This window comes from Aythya fuligula, chromosome 10 (assembly GCF_009819795.1).
Source record: "Aythya fuligula isolate bAytFul2 chromosome 10, bAytFul2.pri, whole genome shotgun sequence".
Lineage (NCBI taxonomy): Eukaryota > Metazoa > Chordata > Aves > Anseriformes > Anatidae > Aythya > Aythya fuligula.
In genome coordinates, this window is record NC_045568.1 from 10,878,569 (window position 1) to 10,900,622 (window position 22,054).

The 22,054-nt window shown below is 47.0% G+C and overlaps 1 protein-coding gene across 1 annotated transcript in view; it reads left to right on the forward strand.

The window, feature by feature from the left end:
• Positions 1-22,054, forward strand: part of CHCHD6 (coiled-coil-helix-coiled-coil-helix domain containing 6) — a 106,061-nt gene that overhangs the window by 65,597 nt on the left and 18,410 nt on the right. The window contains exon 8 of the mRNA XM_032194332.1: positions 7,040-7,175. Within this exon, the coding sequence (XP_032050223.1) occupies positions 7,040-7,175 (136 nt within the window). The remainder of the gene's footprint in view (positions 1-7,039; positions 7,176-22,054) is intronic.

Genomic DNA, 22,054 nt, shown 5'->3' on the forward strand with positions numbered 1-22,054 from the left:
TTCCTTTCATCTTCCAAGCTGACAGTTTCTCATAACTCAGTATTCTGCCATCATAATCAGTAAAGAATTCACATCCAAACGCACGCTGAAATTATCCACTTGTGGGGAAAAGTCTCTCATTATTCCAAACCGCTTGCCATCTCCCGTGCGGAATACTAATAGGGCTGGGTGGTTGTTGGGTTTGCAGGTTCAGTGGGATCTTGCTCTCCCTGCCATCCACCCCAGAAGACCTACAGCCCACCGCCAAACCCCAGGACCTGGGGCTTTCGGGGTGCTGCTGGGCAAGCCAGCTAAATCTGGCTACAACTGCACCTATACAAAGAAGTATAGGATGTTTAGGATTATTTGGTCAAATAGGAAATAACTGCTTGTGTATGAGGTTCAGCCACGTAGGATGACAGGAGAGTTGATGCTGTGTTGGGGTAAGTGAGACACAGAGCGGGGACCTGTGCTGGAGGGGTCACACTACCCCGTTACATCAATTTCGTCACCGTAATGGAGAGACTTGTTGCCTTCCATGGACATTTCAAAATTACACGTTATATAAAAGTGCTATTAGTTATATTCCACTTCAGTCTGTACGTTTTGGAGGGGGTTTTGTTGTTTTATAAAGAAAACGTGGCTGGGTTCGGCTGTTTGCACTGACAGCCAAAGCGTTTGAGCAGCACGGTGACACAACAAGTTGCTGACACTACTGAGATTGGATATTTGTTTTAGCTTTGGGTCTCGGTGATAGAATCTAAGTAGTTACACGGGAGAAGATTTCAGAACAGTTTCTGAGTATCCGTGATTGGAAGGGAAGGAGTTATCTGTCCTGGAAAGGACAAGGGTGCAGCGAGTGCACAAATTGCAACGGGGAATTGTGTGACAGCTTCAAACAAGCTGTCAGGAGAGGAAAGGAGACTGGGAAGTGCTTGAGTGACAAATTTTCTAGGATCACAGAGTCACACAGAAACGCATGGTGCTTCATAAATATGTATTCATTAGGCAGCTCCACGGACAAGGTAGGGAGAAAGAGAATCAGGTGGCCTGGTGCTGAAGTGCAGCTGTCAGGGGGGAGAGAGGGAGAGGGGAATTAGTGCACCGTGCAGTGGCGTGCTGCAGCCAGCGAGGAAGGACATGGGGGGAGTATTTAGGAATACAGCTGAAATTTGGAGATGGTGCCCCTATTATGAAAATTGTCACGAGGTTTCACCTTTCCTTTTTATCTATTCCTTTACACAAGGTTACCTCTACACGCCGTGTGTTCCATCCGGACCAGTGCAAAGCCCGGTGCGCGGTGTTTTCAGTCCACGAGGCTGATCAGAGGTGCTTCCTCCCTGATCAGGTTAGGTTATTCTCACGAGGCATGCAGCTTGTTTACACATTGCTAGGTTATCTAGCTAAAACATTACTGAGTTTTTACTAGATATTTGGGTAATCTATTAGGCATCCTCCATCTCTTACTTCTCTTGTCAAACAGCGGCAAAATGACTCTTCCCTTTTTCATTCAAGCCACGTTATCAGTCTGACGTCCAGGGTCAGGGAATTCCATCGGTTGTGGTGAGGCCATCGTGTTTGCTTTGTGACGGTGCCGCATCCTGGAGCCTGTGATGAAAGTGAGCTTTCTTGGCTGTTTGTTCTGTGCTGATGAGTTTGTTACATGTGAATGAAATGCTTCAATTGTGTTTAATTTTCTGCTGTAAATGTCAAGGATGCAATAATGAGAGAGGATGGAACCTTTCTGTGTGCTGTGTACTGCATCTGTCTGGAGTTATTTTCCTGACATGTTAAAGAGGAGCCATCAGAGCCAACTGCTACCCAGGGGAGAAAGCAGTTTTACAGGTCAGTTAACCACTTAGCGGCTTTTGTGTGTGTACAGTACTGCGTGGCTGCACACCACATTTATGTGACCAAAACATCACCGAGCTTACTCGGAAACGCGTGTGGCCTACCCTGGATGTACAGACGTGCTAACCAACTCTTTGACACGTCTCTGCTTCCTTCCTGACACGCAGAAGCTGCTGCTGCCTGCCCTGGGCTTTGCTCTGTGCTGCCCGTGCACCTCCTTGCTGACCTCTGAGGTTGTCTGCGCTGTGCTAACCGTGGTGACTAATGTGGTTTGCTCGAGTTAGCTCAGACACTGCTTGCAGTCAAATAATGCAGCCGAAAGTAGCTCAGCCTGTTGTTGTGGGGTTTTGCAGCCCACAGGAAATTCCAGGTTGCTGCACCGTGTAGGCTGCTTCTTGCAGCTACGTGCTGGAGCTAGCTGCCCTCAAGTTGGCTCGTACAAGGGACCCTGTGTAGCTTTGGTTTTCACGTACTGAGTAGAGGTATCTAAATGTGTCTAGGTTTAGATACCTTCCGTCTCTATCTTGAGTTTTTTCTCAGCTTGAATAGTTTCCCAGAGTACAAGGTAAGAAGAGGATCTTGCTTTTACCTCCATCTGGAATCGCTGTTCTACCCAGCAGAGCCAAGCGGCGGTGCAGTGCTCACCGTGGAGCTACTGATTTTGCACTAGTCTAAGGAGCTGCCAAGTCCTAAAGCTTTAAAGTTGTGTCTCCACTTGGCTAGGGTGATCCATCAGCAGAGTGGAAGCACTAGCAAGTATATACACATCTTCCAGCTTCCCCTTGCATTCCAGTACTGTCCCTAATTCTCCTCCCCAAAGGGAAGCTGTCAGCAGCACTAGGTAGTAGCCATCGTGCTATGCTTGAAACCTGCTTGTGGGATCTGTATCCTGGTGATACTGCCTTAATCAGCTCTTGAAATGAGTTTGTATGTTTGTCTTCGAGAGCTGTGTGGCTTCTTGATTAATTGGTGGACATTTAGACCAGCGCTCTGCCTACTGTTGCAGAGCTCATGATGGAAATTCCCGAAGAACCTTGCTTTAACCTCCCAGACGCTCGGCACTTCTTCATGGGGTTTATAGCCACGTAGAAAGGAATTTGCCAAGACAAATGAATGCAGTTATTGACTGGAGCAGCAGTTACCTGCCGCTATTGAACAGGTAGGAGAGGGTTAAGAAGAAAACCTCTTCTGAGCCACTAGATTGGCCCCGACTAAGATGAATGTCTAATTCACTCCCAGCGTCCTTACTGCTGCCAGTAATAAAAAGCTTGCTTCACATATTCACCCCACTGCAGACGTTTCTCTTAAATTAAATATCAAGAGGACATATAATAGCACGATTCCACGCCAAGCCAATATTATCAGATTGATGTCAGCAGTGATAATAGAAGAAGGATAAGTTGATGAGATTTCATTTATTAAATAAAGTAAAGGGAATACGCGGTGATAGAGAGGATTTGGTAACTCTTGGTGTGTCAAAATGCAGCGAGATCACGCTCGTTCTGTCGTACCTCGAGGGATAGCAGAGAGAAGGATGCCCTTTGTTTCATTTTACGAAAACCTCTTCCTTCTTTTCCAGTCAGACCTGGCTTAGCCCCCTCACTGGGAGGGGGGAGTGAGATCTGCAGTCACGGATTTCCCGTGCACCTCGCCTCCTGCCCCGCTGCAGAGCAGCAGAGGTTTTCCCCACTGTGATGGGGCAGGCACTGCTAATGAGTTTTACTCCTAGATTCATCCTTGTCTTTTTCCACCTGTCATCTTTTCTCCGTTCTTCCTTTTCTCTTCCTTTAAACAGATGAGAGCACACATTGCATTACTGGTTTAATCTTCCCTATTCTGTATGACCTGCATTTCTTTCTGAGGTACCGTCCCCTACCTCCCCGTCTGTGCATTCCCCTACCCTTCCCACCCCAGCCCTTCTCTTTTGCCTTTTTTCCTACAAATGAGCCTCTCGCATCTGTTTTCATAATAGCAGCAGCAATTACAAGGCATTTTATTTTAGACAGAGGCTAATTGCCTACCTTTCTTGGTGGGAGCATATTATGCTTAAAACCGTGCCCCGTTTTAGGAGAAGGGTCAAAGCTTGCTGCTGTTCTGCTCTTCCTGTATTCAAAGCTCATCCCTTCTCCACCACGTTCCTTTCCCATCACTGCTTAAGAAATAATAATAAAAGATGTTTGCAGTTAGATGCTGCTGGGCTCTGCCAGGTTTTTCGTGTTCTTTTTCCTTGCAGATACAGACGTGCAGAGCTGGGCAGCAACCGGTGTGTGGGGCTGTAGTTCCCACCTAAAATACAACCTAAAATAAAAAAAAGGCTTAATGGGAGCAGGAGGGTGACGTCCCTTTGAGTCAGTAGCTGGGACAAGAGTAGTGGATGCTGTGCTGGGAGGAAAACTTCTCAAAACCGCTCACCAAAGCAGTCCAAATACCCTTTTTTGGGGGGTCCAAATGGGTATAGGAACCGCTCTGTTGGACGTGGATGACTTGTGTCATGGATGAGTGGTTCCTCGTGCCGAGCTGGCTCTCACTTCTCATCCCCTCGTGTTGTAGGTCCCCCTGCATGGTGGGGCATGGGGACAGTTCTCCCTGAGCAGCAGTCACGTCCTGTTTCGAAGTGAAATGTCATTCACAGTAGGATTTAACTGGTTTTGTTGAGTTTCCAGTTCACTTACGAACGCACGCGTGAATTGGTTTGTGTGATTCGTATTGATAATTACCCCGGCTGACTTCATGGTGCATTGATTAGTTTCTCTAAATCTCCTTTGAGAAGATGGTGCAATTGATGCAGAACTAGACTTGGAGATTTTATTCTGAAGACACAACACCTTACTGATGCAAAGCAAATGTTATTTATGGCTCTGGGTACCCGCCTTACAGTCACCGAAGAAATCCTCTGCATGGTAAGACCCATGTACCAGTGCTGGCGGAGGTGCTGGCTTGGCAACCTGCCCTTTTATGTTCAATGATCCCTTGCCTCTGGTAGGCTTGAGGCAGTAGCAGGTGCTTGGTGGCTTCTTTTTTTTATAATTTTTTAGCTTTTAAATAGCCCTCTGGGCTGCCGGCTGGCTACCAGGGGGCTCCTAGAGCAGAAGGGCACTGACTTTGGACTCCTGTCTGACCCCCAGCTGGCTCCTACCTCTGTTGTTACTCCTGGCAATGCAGACTGATGCCATAGGAGACACAGTGAATGAAAACATAGAAAAACCCTTAATTACGGTAGCTTAATTATGATAGCTCTCTGTGCTGACAGTGGCAACCTCGAGCATTCTTCTCTGTATTTCTCCAAGACATTTGTGCCGTGTTGTTCAGCTGTGATGGGTACAGAGCGTTTTGTGGCGGGCTCTCCCTTTTTCTTCCCCCTGCTCTCTGCATGAAAATTACAAAATGCCCTTCAGTTTAACACGGCTGAGTTTAAAAAAAACTAATTTTAAAAGTCTTAACTTCTTCATTGAATGGAGGGATTTGGTGGTATTTCCTGAGCTGGTATTGTTTGGTATCGTTTCCACAGTCTCGCTGATTTGATTAGAGTGATATTAAAGTTAGTGACAAAGCAAAATGCCAACATTATGAGTTTCTGAAGCTCCCTCCGAGTTCTTTCCTATTCCAAAATTTGAAGATTTTTTGGAATATGGATTTTTAGGGGATTTAAAGGTGATTTGCTATAGAACATAGAAATTACAAATGCATGCTAACCTCTAGGGGCTGTGTGTGGAATGAGTTTCTTCTAAAAGCTGTAAGGTTAGACAAGAGCTGGAAGAAGAAGTCTGTGTCATATTTTGGTGGTTTCTGATCCAAATATTGATGTTTTAGGGTGTGGCTGTCACACCGGTACTGAGGAAGTCTCAGCCTGTCCGTGTCTGTTGGCAGAGGAGGGCTGAGGACTGAAGAAATGTCCTTTGGAGTACGTCCCTGCCAAACTATGTGGAGGAAGCAGCGGGGTTGCTGATATGGAAAGGACAATTTCTTTTTTCTTCCTTTGCTCCTTCCGCTTGCCTTCCTGAGCACCTTCCAGAAACGAGCCTGATTTGGAAACTCATATCCGCGCTCTCCCCCAAAATTTTGCAATGATCTTGCTTGAAGATTTCGTGTTTCTTAGAAATCTGTTTCACCTGAGAGAATGAGATGTGCCCAGGAACAGGTCATGTTTTCTTCCTGCCTGATTATGAGGCGCTGCTGCTGAATGAGTGCCTGTTGTTGTTCCCGGGGAAATGAATACATCATGGCATGGCATTCGTGCCTGCCTGCAGCATCAGGTGCTTTGGGAAGAAGAGCTGCATTTGATATTTGGGCACAGATCTCTTTAAGCACGTTGGGGCAGGAAATGCAAGGAATTAAATGGATTTAGGGTTTAGAAGGCAGCATCTGAGGGCCGCTGCACCTAAGCATATGTTCTCTGCTAAAACGTACCGGGGCGATTGTGCTGCACATTCCTGCAATTTGCGTCTGTGGCTGTGCAGCTGATGACACTGTTGTCACTCTGCTTGTGCCATTGCTGCCCGTATTGTTTTACAGTGACCTTCCCTTTATCGGTGCGGTTGCTTGTGCTGTGCCATATGCACGCAGGCACGTGACGGTGTAAGAGCATCCTCCCTAATTGTTCCTGGTTAGCTGTCGTTGCCACTTACGGGGTATGAGTACCACTTCCTTCAGAAACAAACAAACAGATATCTGCTCTCGCTATTATTCCCTGTTTTTTCTAGTCACTCGGAGAATTACAGTGCTTCCAACCATGTTGTGTTTTCTTTTTTTTTTGAAGTGTTTAAATAGATGAGGATTCGATAGGTGGAGGTGGCTCATTCAACAAGTCCATTCAGTTCCCTGTCAGCCTGTAACAGATCCAGTGCAGGCCCAGCCAGGACTCCGGAGCTCTGCCAAAGATTTCCAATGTGACTTGGGGAAATCATTGAACCTCTTGGAATTGATTTTTCCTAACTGCAGAGGAGATATGATGTTTTATCTCTGGTAAGAGCCTTCCACACCAACCTAGAAAGAATGTGTTCCTTCTTCCTGCTTGGTACTCTGGATTTTTCAGCCGAAAGACACTGTTGGTCATTTAACCCATTTCCGTGATCTCTGTTTTTACTGGTTTCTTTATTTCTTAGGGCTAGGTGACTCCAACACAAGATTAGTGACTGTGCCACTGGTAATGTAGTTGTAAGTGGGTGAAAACTCCCCTTCACACATCTTTCTGTTCTTGTTTTCCCTGCAGGAGGAGGAACACCGATCCTGTCTGTGCAAGTCTGCAGTCTGAAATCCTGAAGTGCTACCAAGAAAACAAATGTGAGGTGCTCAAATGCTCGGAACTGGCTAAGGAGTATCAGCGCTGTGTTAGTGCAGCTCAGAAGGTAACAAAAGCTTCCCTGATCTGATATACTTGTGGGCTTTGCTGACTTGTTTTGCATCGTGTTTTCTTCTGGGAAATGTCTCTGAGATCTGTAGTATCCAATAGTTAAACTGTGCTGTTCATAGGAGACAAAATTTTCCTCGGGATCCATTTTGTGCATTCGCATTCATTCCACGTTTCTCAGTCGTGCTGTGGTGTGTCCCAGCAGTGGGTCCTGAGGTACCGAGCTGCTACCAAAACATTAGCACTGATGCTCCTAGGTTTCAAAGTCAGCCATGGTGATTTTCCCAAGTTTTGCCTTCTTGGATGCTGCGTTCTGCAAGGGGTAGGCAAATCCATTTTGCCAGTGTTGGCAATGTTTTGAACGGGCTCCGAACAACCTCGCTGCCATTCTGGGACCTCACAGTTGGAGGTCTTGCTTCCTTTCATGGCTGCATGAGGAAAGCTGCTTTACTGGGCAGAGGTGCTGCCTCTTGAGGGAACTGCACGCTCCTGAAAGCTTTGTCTTGTGCAGAGGTCCAGCAAGGCCACGGCTCTGCCGTCAGAGCTGCAGAGCCCTACTAGCTTCTGTTGATGCCTTAGGACAGTGACTGCTCAGCACCTTGGAAAAATCTGTGGCTATTAAAGCAAGTGAAGGAGAAAGGAAAAAAAAAAAAAAAAAAAGAGTAGTTGAATGTTACAATGAGGATATAGTCTTGGAAAAAGAGCATGGCAGGACAAGCTGCTGCTTGGGATGTCCAAAGTGTAAAGGATGTTCTCCGTGTGAGAATTCAGTCAGCTGTCCCTCAAGGGCAGACTTTTTTTTTTTTAATTCTTCGAAGGGTATTGAAACTCTATAATAAGATGGATTTGGGGAAAGGATAGAGCCTTCTGGGAATAGAGAGCTGAGACTCCTCTCCTGGGATTATTAATATGGAGGCAGGGGGTGGGGGGAGGTGGAGATCTCGTCGAAGCAGTCCTTCTCTGTCGCATTAGCATTGTGAGGGGAAGCTGTATGGCTGATTTAAGTATAACATGAAACAAGCTGCCAGCCAGCTCCCAGAAGAAGCCCGACAGAAGGAGATGGGAAAATTGTCAGGATATATTAGACCAAATGTTGTTGCTAGTCCTGGTGGAATTTTTTTCCTTCCTGTTTACAAAGAAGGTCTTTGTATGTCTGCAAATCAGCAAGGTTAAAGCTGCCAGGGAAAGGGCTTTTCTCTGATATCTTTAAAGTCCCCAGCTCCCAAAACGTGTGGTTTCTTTTTCTTTCTCAGCTTTAAAGTAAAGCAGTGCCTTTGCTGCTGCACAATCCGTGCCCTCTGTTGCTGTGTGCAGAGCGCTGGCGCATCTACTGCCAGCCTCCGTTACCTGATGCTTCCTCCTTGCCTCCTGTAAATCAGGCTTGTAGCCTTTTCGGTGGAGTATATCTTTAGCAAATGCATTTACCAATACATCTTTATTGCATGCAGTGCGGGCGGAATGTGATTACCAAAGAAGACAGATTGCATTAAACTTCAGCATATTTGCAAGCTGCGGCTCCAAGCCGCCTGAGAAAGGGGCTGGGATGCTGCCAGCCCCGAGCCCCAGCCCGACATTATTAAAGAGTAAATTGGAAGCTAAATGACTGGTAACAGCAGAGGGCAGTGAAAGATGCTATTAACTTGGAGCTTGTTTGGATTTGTGTGATTTTTTTTTTATTTTTTTAGGGGGAGGGGGCATGCTTTCTTTATAAACCAAAAGCTGGGGGTGGTCTGGGTTCCCAGAGTTCACTGAACTTCAGAAATTTTTCTCCCCACTCTTTTGGAAACTTCTTGGAAGGAGCAGTACACAGGACACTAAATTGCCCTGCAGATGATGGCAGTATGACAGAGAATCTCCTTGCCCTGCTTTAAGAAGAGGCAAGAGATACTCAGGTGCAGGTAACTAAACCTTGCAGCTGGACATAGGTATTGAAGGGTTCTGCGAGTGCAAATTCCAAAAAATGTGTGAGGAAATACATCTTCTGTGGTTTCCTTTATCCCAGGACAGCTCAAGCCCTGACACTTTGCCTTACTGCTCTCACCAAGTCCTCTGACTCGTGAGATATGTATGTAATGATCACAAGCTGTTGTGTTTTTTTCATGCAGGACTATAAAACTCCCTCCTCCCTTCCCCATTTAAGCTGTTATTTTTCTTTAAGTTTAAATTAGCATCTTCTACCAAATGGCTTTCTGTCTCACGCATTCCTCATTCAGGAAATTCGGGTTGGAGGAATGTGGGAAAGAAGGGTCAGAATCGCTTGATATTTTTTTCTTTTTCTTTTCCTTTTTTTTTTTTTTAACATGATATGTTTGCCAGTATAGAGGATGTTGTAATCAAAGCTGGATGCGGGACTTAGCTCACTTGCATGCTGGTGATTTGTTCTTCTGCTTCTTACTAAAGATTTTATAAGGCTTGGTGAATATTCTTTAATGAAGCATCTGGTTCTCTGCAAGTTCTTTTTGATGGCTGGTTAAATGTCTCCAAGGCATGGTATACATTAGGCTCACAGAAAGCAAGCTCTAGATTTCTAGGCTGAAAATTACAGTTTACAGCGGATTACTGTAATTCCTTGCATCTTCCCCTGAACTGTGCTGCTCCGAGACCGTTCCTTTGGGCACCCGATTCCCTTTGCCTATCGCAGTGCGTGTTTCTGGTCCGGGAGGTGAGATGCACCTCAGTTACCTCAGCCCCACAGGCGGAGAGATGAGGAAATAATTTCAGGAGTTTGGAAATTGATTTTCTGCTCCCGTTTCCTGTAGAGGCGCTTGCACTGGAGCAGGTTGCTACGTACCCTAGTGCAGGATGGAGACGTAAATGGCGTTACGTGGTTTGTACGTGGTCATCAGGGCTTCTTCTGCAGTCAGGGGAGAGAAAGAGGCACGGCTAGAGCACGGTGTGTCTGGTCCTAAAACAGGCACATAAAACAGGCCAGCTGAATTTCATCCTCGGGTGAGTAGGAGCAGCATCCTCCCTGCTGCACAGGAGGCATACCCAGCCCGTGAACTCCCAAGTTAACACGTACGGTTGGATGCTATGAGGCTTAGGGGAGCAGGATCCTCTCCTGGATGTAGCTAGCACGCTCCCGACGTGCTCTGTGTAACCTGCTCACGAGCTTTGCCGGTTTTGCTCTCCTGAATGTTAAATTTTGCTTGTGTCATCACGGGCTCGCTGCAGCAGCAGCCTGCTTGGGCTCTGGGCTGCTTTCTGCATCCTGGGCTTTGCTTATGTCGAAGCCCTCTGACTTGAGAGGACGTTGCCGTAATGTCTCCTGTTTAATTTAGGGGTGTTTTATCTTTTCTGGTGGTCTGTTTTCGTGGCTCTGCAGAACTTCAGCTACAGCCTAAGAATCGCTGGCTTTAAATCTAATAAAAGCTGGGATAATGGGACAGCTGTGGGAGGGGCAGTTCCCATTGTGTCTTTTAAAATTGCCTGTAGTTTATTGACCGCAAGTTTCACCAAGAGCTACTGCTGCCGCTAGATAATGAGAATTGAAAATTGCTGCTGCTGTTTCCCCAAGGTTTTATCTTGTGCCAATGAGAAGAGGGTGTGGAAGGAAAAAGGAGAGTGGGCAGTGGAAATCTGCGTAATTTCTTATTTTGAGCCCAGATGGAAGGGAAAAACAAATTATTTTTTTGAAGTCAGAGCCCTACTACTGAATTGCTCCCCCACCCTGCGAAGGCGCGCTCACATGCGAGCTTTGCCGAATATTTGTGACCCCCTTCTGCTTCCTCCGCGTCCTCTTCACACCAGAAGGCAAATCTGAATTTCCATAGGATTTCACTTGGCTAATTTGCTATGTAATTGGTGGCTGTACGAGGGAATCTCCGACCAGCTGCCACTCGAAAACTGTGGCCTCTGGTGACCACGCATTAACGCGAGGTGCGATTTGGAAGAGTGCTGCTCCTCGTAACCGCGTGCGAAGGAATGGCTGCTGGTAAGGAGCATGTAGCCCTTTTTTTTTTTTCCCCAGGTGTTCCCTTAATGTCTCTAGGTGCCTGTCTTTCACAGAGGGACCAAGGTGAATTTTTTTTTTGTGCTCTAGCTCCTGGCCAAACCAAGTTATAAAGAGCTGCATAGTCAGACACATGTATTCCCTTGTCAGTAGGAGGGGTACACACGGAGCTGGGAGCCCTTCGTAATTCTGTGCTCTTTCTCCCTGTTCTACATCCAGCTTCTCACAAGCCTGCTATTCATAACAGACAAAGGTAAACCCACTTCTATCAAGGCTTTAGGGCTTGTCTACATAAGGAAATTACAATGCAATAAACTGGCGAGCGAGTTTATTGTGCAGCAACTTTGCTGTACGTGAACGGTCTTGGTTGGTAATGGCAGGACGGGAGCGTTCGCCCTCGTTTGCCGTGAGTCACTCTGCTCTGCAAACAAGCCTGTGCAAAACACTGCCCAGATTCCAGCAGAGGTAGCCTTGTAACGTAACCTTGAGTCTGCTGCTTTCTCCTTTACCCTTGGCTGTAATAAAAAGCAACGCGGTCAATTTACTGCTCTTACTTTCCCGAGCGATCCCAGTGAGAGCCCGTTTAACACACAGAGCAGAGCGTTGCAACTCTGCCTCAAGTTGACTCCTGCACCGTGGGCAGTGACCTAGGTTGGTGCTACTGAGCAGATGCAGCAGGTAGCCGTGCAGCGTCCCAGCCTGCTGGAGCAGTTCTGCTCAAGCTTTTTGGATCCTGCTGGGAAGTGCTGTTTCCACACCTCAAATCTCTGCTGAAGATAAGCAGCTCCAGGAGGCGCTGGGTGCCGTGGGCTGTGCTGCGGGTATCTCTGGCCAGCAGGTATCATTAGACTCATGGCTAGAGCTGTTGCCATTCAGATAGGTTCCAGAATGCTTTACAGATTGCTTTATGTAGAGACCAGTGGTTGGTGTGAGTGGCTGGGGGAGCTTTGAGCAGGTATACTGAGAAACGCTGGGATCTGCCTCCCTCCCTGAGATTCTGCAGAGGTAGATCTTAGCTGTCGAAGTCTCCCAGAAAAGATAAAAATACATCACACGGTATGCTGCTTTCAATACAGTATATCTAACTTGGAAGGCTCTAGGGTTGTTTGAGCTTTCTGAAATCCAACTTTGTGGTTTGAGATAAATCTGTGCTCAGATCAGGAGCGTGATGCATGCAGCCATCCTCAGCCAGGTATTTGCCCGCCCCGCCTCTCGTCCGTCTGTCCTTGTTCAAAGCAAACATATCAGCAAAGTGTTTTCCTTGCTTTCTCCGTCAAGTCAATTCTCTTTTTTTAATCTTTCTCTCTCCCAACCTTTATTTGTGCAAATGCTGTGGTGATAACACTATCGGAGGAGTTTATGACTCAATAAATGGCCCCCACAAGGGAATCGGTGGAGAGGCCGCAAGCTGCAGGCAGCTGCTGTTTATTTAGTCGTAAACATAGAGGAGAGCGGCGCTGGATTAACTGTACCCAAGCAGCCCCTGACCTGTTATTTGCAAAAGGTGAAGATGATCCATATTTTGCTTCTATTTATAAAGGATGGAAGTGGTTATTGTTTTGATTTTTTTTTTCAAGGCAGCGATTCCTGGTTCCATCGAGCCTTTGGTCCTTACACGTTTTCGATCCCCAGGAGTTCATCAGTTGATAAACTAAAAATACAGAGCTGCCTGGAAGGACATAAACCGCCATCTTAATATATGAGGCATGTCCCGGAATAAAATGCTGGCCTACTTAAAATGGAAATGGCTGCTGCATATACCCGGTATTCATGAAACTGGAGGCATAAGTTCTTTATTTGCTCTGTATCTCAGCACTTCACAAAGCCCTGATGTTCCCTACAGCTTGGCATATTGTCAGCACTTATTAACCCAACTACCTTCTCTCTCTGCTGTTTGCCCAAACATATAAATAAATAAATATAAAGCCCAAACATGACACATTCTGGAGTTTGCCATTTTCATGGAAAACAAGAGCACAAATAAGCTTAAAACTTTATTTTGCCCAGTTGGCTGTGCTTCAAGGCTCTTCTTCTAGAGATATTTTGTCCATACCCTCCAATGTTTTTCTCTCGAGTTCTTGTAGCCTTTGTCTGGTCTGGAAGGAGGACTGCCTGACCCCATTTCTCTCCTCCAAAACAATCCATTGTCTAACAATCTAACTTACGGTCTGCATTTATTTATTTTGGCTCTGTTTTTTGCTTGTTTGTCTTTTTGTTTATTTTTTGACATTGTTGCAGCGAGGCAGAATTGCCTTTGGGTCTAATTTCTCACTTAATGGTTCCACTCTCAGATATACTTACAGGTAAAGTTAATCTAAATGTGCATGTTTCACAGATGGTTTTGGGGGAAGCTGTTAAAAGAGGGAAAGAAGTCAGAACATCATTACAGTTTCTGGAGTTGGACTAGATAGCATCTCATTATGTTTAAAATGTGGTCTGTGCTGTGGCTCTTTCTGATTTAAAACTTAGTTTGCCTGAATCTGTTTGAAAGCAGCCTGAAAAATACTCTGTAATAAAAGATACTGTGAGAGCTGGCCAGTCAGGAACAGAAGTCAGAGCTGACTTTCCGTGGTGTGGTCTTTGGGAGGGTGGACCTGAAAATGGGCATTTAAAGTTGGGGTATCAAAATTTCAAGCAGAGTAGGGCCAAATACTACGCAAAAAGGAATGGGTTTGTCTCATTTATTGTTCTGTCTTTTAAAATTATTCCTTTATTAGCTTCAGTTAATGAGACCTACGTGGATCTACTTCGTCTAAGAGGTTTCCCAGACTCTGGGCTCTCCGTATGGCCTATTAGGCAGTGTTTTCCTGAGGACTGTAGCCTGTTTGCAGCCAGGCTTATCTGCTATGGGAAATAGTTGCTCGGGGGTGCGAGAGTGTTGTGATACATCATGCTGTTTTAATGCCAGATTTTTTTCACAAAAGATTTGTAGCACTGTGTTGGCAAGTTGGAAGTGGAAATTCTTACTCAGATTAATTCCGGGAGACTGATGACCAAGCAGTCTTGGACAGAAAGAAGTTGATTTCCAATTTTTAAACGGTGTGTTCTGCTGCTGAAGTTAGATTGAAACAGATCCACAAAAATTGCTGTCGATAGCAACTGCTGGTGAGAAGCACAAGGTCAATGGTCAAATGCCTTCAGACTCCCAGGAAGTTCCCGAATTGCCCTGACTTCCATAACTTGGTGCTAATGTTAGATCCATTCTCTGACAACTTGGCCATAACTTGGGAAATTGTATCCGCGATGCCAAAGCCTTCATGACAAACTGGGGAAACCGAAGATTTGTTATGCTTGCTGTTGGTCTCAGTCCGTGCAGGAAGGTCTCCTGCTTCACGCAGCGCGCGGTTCTCACACGCCATCCATCAGCTGTTTTATGAGCAGCTCTTGGGGCTGAATACCCTGAGGACTAATGGGATTTGCTGCTTTCCCCAATCCGTTGGATTTGTCTGTGTGGATAGCATGTACAGGGGTTATTCTGGTGGCACCGGTGCTCATCAAGTGGAAGAGTTACTGCCAAGCAAGCGAGGCTGCTCCACCCAGACCTTTGCAGTGCCAAGGAGAACGTGGGAAGGTAATGAGCACCCCACGAGCCCTCTTACTAGCAGGATGCCAACCCTTTTCTCATCCAAGCTATGGCACGTTGAAGGAGAAGGCCTAGGGAAGTTGTCCTGATGCTGCTTGCTTGCATTTGTTCTCCCAGAGCATCTCTGTCCAAGGCTGGGGAGCATTACTCTGTTACAAAACCTAAACTTAGTGGGGAGTGTTCCTCGGGAATCCTGCCTGTGTTAATTGTGGATTTCATCCCTTTGTGGCACTGTCTTTGTGCCCAGCAGGCCTCCTTGCCTGGAGGTGTTACCTGCTATGCTTGGAGTGCTTCCAAAGCGCTTTCAAGCCATCAGTCCTAGCTGGGCTTTCTCAGGCTGGGTGAAGTAATGTTACTGGGCTTCAGGGCTGCGGGTGCAGGAGCAGGACGTGTCACAGACAGCACCTTGCAGCGATGTGCATATGGTAACAGGGTAGCTCTGCTGCCGCTACGCTGATCTGTTGGCGAGAGACGTTTCAGGTTCTAACCTCTTTTTTAGGTTAGAGCCCTTTGGCGGGGCTTTATGGGTTGGGGAAAGGCTCTTAGACCTCTGTCAGCGTTCACGGAAACTGTCCAGAAAACCAGCACCTGTTCGGGTTAGGATTTGTTATTTTTGTAATGCGAGGGAAGCAGGTAGTGAAGTCTTGAGTCAGGGTGGTGTTGCAGCATCCCATATTTCGTTGTTTCTGAAGCTGGAGAAGCGTGCTGCTCTGCTGGGTTAAGCCTGAATGTGTCCAGAAATGCCGACAAAATTATTTTGACAATGTGTTCGCTCTTTGTCCCTGCTGAATGCCTGTTTGTCCTGCGTAAGTGGATTTCAGGATCAGCCAACCTCCAGCTCCGATTTGCTCTAATAAGGTAAGGTAGGAAGGGTTTAAAGGTCATTTTGCAAGCAGCTGGCTCCCTGCATATATTAGAGGGAATGATTTTAAAAATAACGCTGTTGGAAAGCTGTTGATTTAACTTTTCAAATATCCGTACTCTGTAAAATCTCAGCTCTTCTGCCTCTGTCCTTCAAGCTCTCTGCTCGCCCTCTGCCTGCTTATCTTCCTGTCGTTTCCGATTACCTCCACCCATCTGCCTCTGCATTCTCTCCCACTCGGTTTATCAGGCCGCCTTTGCTGCCCGCAAGGACTGGTTTTATTTTTCGGAGCAGATCATCTGCTGGGTTACTCCACCGAGCAGTGTAACAGAGAGATAAGGGTTATTGTGCTGTTCCTTTATTGGGGGACTGGGAGCTCTGAACAACAGCCACTACATCTGCGGGCTTTTGGGGCGTTTGCATGTACCTCGCTCCCTTCCGAGAAGGAATTCAGTGTTGGTTAACGCAGATCATGAGATTTATATTCTGTTTTTTTGACTCCTAAACAGGTTAGTGTGTGCACAGTGATCAGTCCAGCTTTCTGTCTGGGGAGCGTGTTTCAGTCCTTACCTGGTCTGAATGCTTCATGTGCAACAGAGAATATTTTCTTCATTTACTTGTTCCCTGGATTCCTCTTAGAGAGTGCCAGCAAGGGTGACTGCAAGCATTCCGGTGATCTTTATGCTGTAGATGTGCTGCCCCAAGCCATGTTAGCAGGAACAGCTGAGAGCTTTTGTCTTCAGCAGTGCTAGAGGTGGCCTGCGTAGGGTTACCGTCGTTCAACAAGCTCGGTAAGGTTTCTGGGCCCTGGGATGCTGGCAGTACCAGTACATCAAGAGCCTAAGTGTGCTAGGAGTGTCCCGAGGCTCAAAAAATCTTCTGAAGTCCTGTTAGAAATACAGAACCCAGTGATTGAGGTGGGTTTCATCCCAGCTGTGTGTACCATAAGTTGACATGGAGAAGGTGCTGTGATAGGGCTGGGGTGCACCTGAGGAATTTTGTGGTGACCCTGCACTGCACCTAGTGGCCACCTTCCTCTCTGCAGAAGCCAAGCACACGGGGCACCACGTTGTTCAGGAAGAATAACCACTTTGGACACTATTAAACGTGAACCTTTACTCTGCTCCAGCTTGTGCCGATGTGGGGGCTCTGCATACACACAGCTCTGTCATGGACGTGAGGTCTCAAGTTTCTTGTTCAGTGCAGCATCGAATATCTGCTGCTTGGGAGATGGGCAAGAGAGGTCCCAGGCTGCCTGAGACCATTCCTCGTGCTTCGTTTTGCTGAGCCTTGACATTTGCTGCAGTAGAGACCCATAAAATGCGGGGAGGTCTCTCCAATCATGTAGGCATATTAGCAGGTTTCTTGCACTGATGGATTAAAGCCAGGCTGTGCTCGGTAAATGTGGATAAATAATAAAAGGTGAGATTGTGTGCAGTGATCCCAGGTCTCCTTCCTCCAGCTGCCACCTTCTGCCTGTTTGCCGGGAACCTTTGCACACACAAATGGCTTTGCTTGAGAGCACAGGCTGCGTGCTATTTCTGACACAGCCAAAGGTGCCTGATACAAAGCCAGAGGAGAGCTGCTCTCGCAGGGACTGAAATGTCAACAGAGATGTTGCGCTGCCTTACAGGGCCCTGACTTGCTTTTGTATAAAAACTGAACAGATGTTGGAAGGTCAGGAGCGTTGCCATACACAGAGCAGCGCAAAACCTGCTCGAGTGTCCCAGGTAACGTTGCTCTGGGTTTGATGTGCCGGCACGTCCCCTCACGTGGCTGCTCGGGCTGCTCCCCTGCAGCCACGTCTGGATTTTTACCCCAGCTAAGAAAACAGGACTCGTGTCGCCGTGTCGCGTGCCGGTGAGCGTGCTTTTCATCCCACTCTCCAAACCTGCTGGTGAGCTGCGGCGATGTTCCTCAGAGGGCACAAAGGCTCTGAAGTAATAAGTTCCTGTGTACCTTGTGAAAGCAAGCAATTAGGTGGAGGAAAGAGACCCCAGTGGTGCCTGCGCAGGGGGAATTGTATCGACTGACCCTTTATTAGACATCAGTTTGGTCACAGAGGAACTTAACTTTGAGAAGTGAATCTGGAAGAATCCAAGGGACGTCGGCTCTGTTGATGAAAGGGCTTGTTTCGGTGTTAGGCTTTCCTAAATGTAGGGGCTCACCTACACTCACTGCTGTCAGCTTCATTGAGGGGCTCGGCAAGGGTGGCACTGTACAAATGAGAGAGCAGCCTGGTATTTAGGGTCCTTTGGAATAAACCTTCTCTGTCTGTGTAATAATTTCCTTGCTCGCTTCTGAGAAATGGAAGCAAACTTCTTGTTGTGAGAGAGGGCTACGGAGAGGGCCCAGCCTCGGTTAATGCACATTAACAGCCTGATCCTTTAATACAGGTTCTGTTTTTTGAGGATGAGATAAAAGATACAGCATTGGGTGTGAGAAAAGCACTCATGGGAGCAAGACCACAAGCTGCTTTAAACCCTGCACATCTCTCTGTGCCACCCGGGCAGATGTTTCACCGGGAAATGGAGGCCCTGGCCCAGACCCTAGCTGGCTGGAGCACCTTCTCCTGCACATCGCCAAGACCTGTGCTTAGTTGTCAGTTGTCAGCATCTTTTTCGGTCCCCTCTGGTCACCCTTGCCCATCTATCATTAGCCACACTTCGGTGTGTCCGATGGGAGTGTGTCGCAAAGCTTCGTGGCAGCAGGGAGCAGCATTGTGGAGCGTGGCCATCGAGGAATTGCTCGTGGCAGCAGGTCTGCACGTGGGCTTCGGGCAGGGTAACAGGGGATCATGTTTATGGAGTTTTCACAGCCCCTGTGAGTACAATGATAGGCTTTGAAGCATGTTTTCCTCTGCGCTTCGCCTTCCCACAAAATCTTCAGGCGTGATCCATCAAGGAGTATGAAATATATTTAAAATCCCAGCGCAGCCTTTCTCTCGCAGTCAGCAGGGTTGTGCTTTCTTCTCTGGTGTGGAGTTGTTTGCTGTTGAGAATAAGCGGTCTCTTTTCTTGTGATTCCTTACCTCTCTTTGGGACGTGATACCATCAAGAAAACCAGCTGTTCCAATCTGAGAGTCTGCCTCTGCCTTCCTGCTCCCTTGTTGACTGTGTTGAATCAATGAATTGTTGCAGTACTACAGAAAAAAGGGATGCGAAGAAATGAAGAGCGAGATCACACGGCAGAATTATAGAGGAGAGGATTCAGTTCACAGTGGCTGTGTCTGGAACCAGATCTGCTCTGACAACAGCAATCCCCTCGTAGCATCTTGAATCTCAGAGCCGGCTTCTTGCATCGGTAAGCTGTGGGGTGTGTGGGGTCCCACGTGGAGGAGAGAGCAGTCTGAGCTCCTGGGGAGACCTGACAGCAAGTCCTGACTGCTTCTGCTGGGAAGATGGTGGCTTTGATAGGTGTTAGGGAAAAAAATACTTAAAAAGAACAGAAGCAAGCAAGATAATTCCTGGATGGCAGCTGTGGCAGAAGGATATGGTACAAAATATTCTTCTTGTAAACACTGCAAACTGGAGTTCTGACTCTCTTAGCATCCTGAACTGCTGCCTCAAACCATTGTCAACATGGGCTTTTTGCCTGTGACTCAGGTTCAGTGGCAGCTCTGTGCAGCCAAGAAAACTGCCAGGTTGTGCTTTGACTTTGGTTCCAGCTGTTCAGGGCAAAAAGCTTTCACTGCTGCTATGAAAAGCTTTTCTTAGGGGACAACACAAAGCAGTAGGAGCGTTGTGCTGCTTGAAGGCTGAAGTAGACATCGTCCCCTGAGAAGTGTCTTCCAAAGCACAGCAGCCTAGTACACTGTCATGTGGATAAAAGGCTATAAGGATTCGGCATTAATCTGGAGCTGTCTGCAATTAAGCTCTCTGGTCGTTTTGAATCTGGCTGATGTTTGGACCCACCAGCCAGGTACGTAAAGGAATTCCTCCAGTAGCTCTGAACTGCTCCACAAGCCTCTGGGCTCCAAGTGTGCATCCGGGGCCTGGCTGCTCTTTTTCACCATTCTTGGTTCTTGCTCCCTCTTGTTCTTGCCTCGCTCTGTCTGTCGTTTCTTTCCTTGGCTCTGTCAGTCTTGATCTGTTTGACCACAGTACCTGGTTGCACTTCCATCCTGACAGCAGGTCGGTGAGTCGATGCCATGCTGCATGCTACACCTCAATCAAGCTCACATTCTTCTTGATGATTGCTTTAGAATCAACATTTGAAAGCATTTCTTTATCTTGGCACAAATTTCTCAAGAAGTGCCCCTGAAGTTTTGACAGGCTTCTTTAATTGCAGGTTGTAGAGCTGTAAGAACCTGTCCTGATTTCTGATTTGGGATGTATTATTTGCCAGCTTACTTTCAGGTATGCACTTGCTTTTTTTTTTTTTTTTAAGGTTTTCAAAGCCATTTCCCTGAAGTTAACTACTTGGAATAATTGCCTTTAGATTAAAGCACCCAGAAATTTGCCATTCCTGTTGATCAGGATCTAGAACAGTGCGTCACTGAGGAACCCCAACTTTGACCCACTGGCACTACAATCAAGTGCTATATAGGACTGCCAAGTTACTCTCTCCAAGTTACTCTCACTGGTGTTTTCGGACTGTTTTGAGGTATGCTGAATTCAAGTCTGTTAGGAATGCCACGCTACCACTGTAGGGGGTCTGCGTTAGCTCAGGACAGTGCATAGCAAACGTTTGAGCTATGGGCAGGGGTAAATTGTTCTGTGATGGGAGCTCAAACCGGGGGCCTGCTTTCTATTATTTTACTCACCTCTTTCTAGAGTCTGGGCTCAGATTTTTCCTCTCCCTCTGTGTTCATCTTTTTACCTGCTTCCTTCCAGTGTCTCTGCACCCTCTCCTTTCCTCCCTCCCTCCTCTCCTCTCTTCTGTCCCCTTCGTTTGAGTTCCTTTCATTTTAAAATCAGTATTGGAGCTGACACCAGCCTGCCTATTCCCTGCAGCACTGAACCGGCGGTTTGGCAAGAGGAGCCTGCAGTTCCCTTAGGGGCAAGGCAGAGTTCAGTATCTGTCTTATTTTAAATGTGCATCTTAACATGGCTGATCAGAGGAGCAGAGAAATCTTTGGGCTCTGAGTACTGGAAGCTCATAAAGACGTAGAGTAATCCTCTGCATCCCCCTGCGCCCCTCAGTGAACATGAAAGCTGCTTGGCACAGGGGAGGCTGGCTCCAGGAACCGCGGGTAAGATTGAGAGACTCCCAGTCAAAGGAGGGTAGAACGGTGTGCATGCTTGTGTAAGCATCGCACCTTCTTTTTCTGCTTCAGCTTTCTTCTCATCTCGTCAGATTTAAACGCATTTTTTTAACCCTGAAGGATCCCAAAGTGCATTACCTAACTGCATACCAACCTTGCAGGATGTTTGCCTTGGGCAGGTGATGCTCCTGTGGTATCCCTCTTACCTGTCCTTCCCACAACCAGTGCCACAGCAAGATGCAGGAAATGGGTTTGCTGCTTTCCTGGGATGAGTATTAACTCTCCTAAGGCAGGCTACGTACCCAGCTGGTGTATTCCCCAAATGGTTTTGCTGTGCAGCTCTCGCTGCTGGCGTCTGTTCAGGCAGCACTGCGACATAACCACCTAAAGAACAAACCAAAAAATGAGTGTGCAATGGTTCAGCAGCTCTCACCAGCACGTTAGGATCAGAAGTGAGGGACAGTGTATTGAATTAGAGCTGCAGCCATGATTTTAGTTTGGACCAAATGCGTGTAGTTTGGCAGAATAGCAGGGTCCTGATTCTTGTAAAAATGTCCCAGTCCTGCAGGAGCATGGGAAGGTCAAGACCTCTACTGGAAACCGTCTGCCAGCCACGGTACTTTCTGCTGCACGGGCTGCTTTGGTTTAGCACAGACAGGGGAATAAACGCTTCTTTCTGCAACAGATTGGAACTTTCTGATTCTTCAGGTGGTCAAAATAGTCTGCATTACTGAGGGCGTTCAAGGTAATTGCAGTAAGAAGTGGGGGAGAGGCTGCAAGCTCATCCTTTTCATGTTTTCTTTTAGTATCATTGACTGGTGAGGAGCCTAACCCATCCGAGGAGATACCTGGCAGCATCAGGACTCAATACCAGGTGGTTGCCAACTGGAGAAATACAATGACCATGCTCAGAGTAGGTTAAATAAAGTAGGTTCTGCTCTGGAGAGAGAAGAAATATGCAGATGGAGGAGGCTACCTCTCAGTTCTTCAGAAATGCTCTAATAAATTGGAGAAAAAGCACTACTGTAGGACCTCAGTTTGTTCTGACTTCCCTTTAGTTAAGGAAAAAAGTAGTGGCTAAAACTTCCCAGTTGGAGACTGGTTTCCATTAGCGAAAAGATCTGTGTGAGTGATAGAAGAACTGACTGCTGGGGTGGATGGATCTGGCCTTCTGTTCTGCTTCTGCCTTTTTTTGCCATCGGATCCGTGGTTTTTGGACTGCGACGAGGTGTGTTTGGTTGCTGTCCTTGTAGCAGTTTGCTCAGTATTTGTGG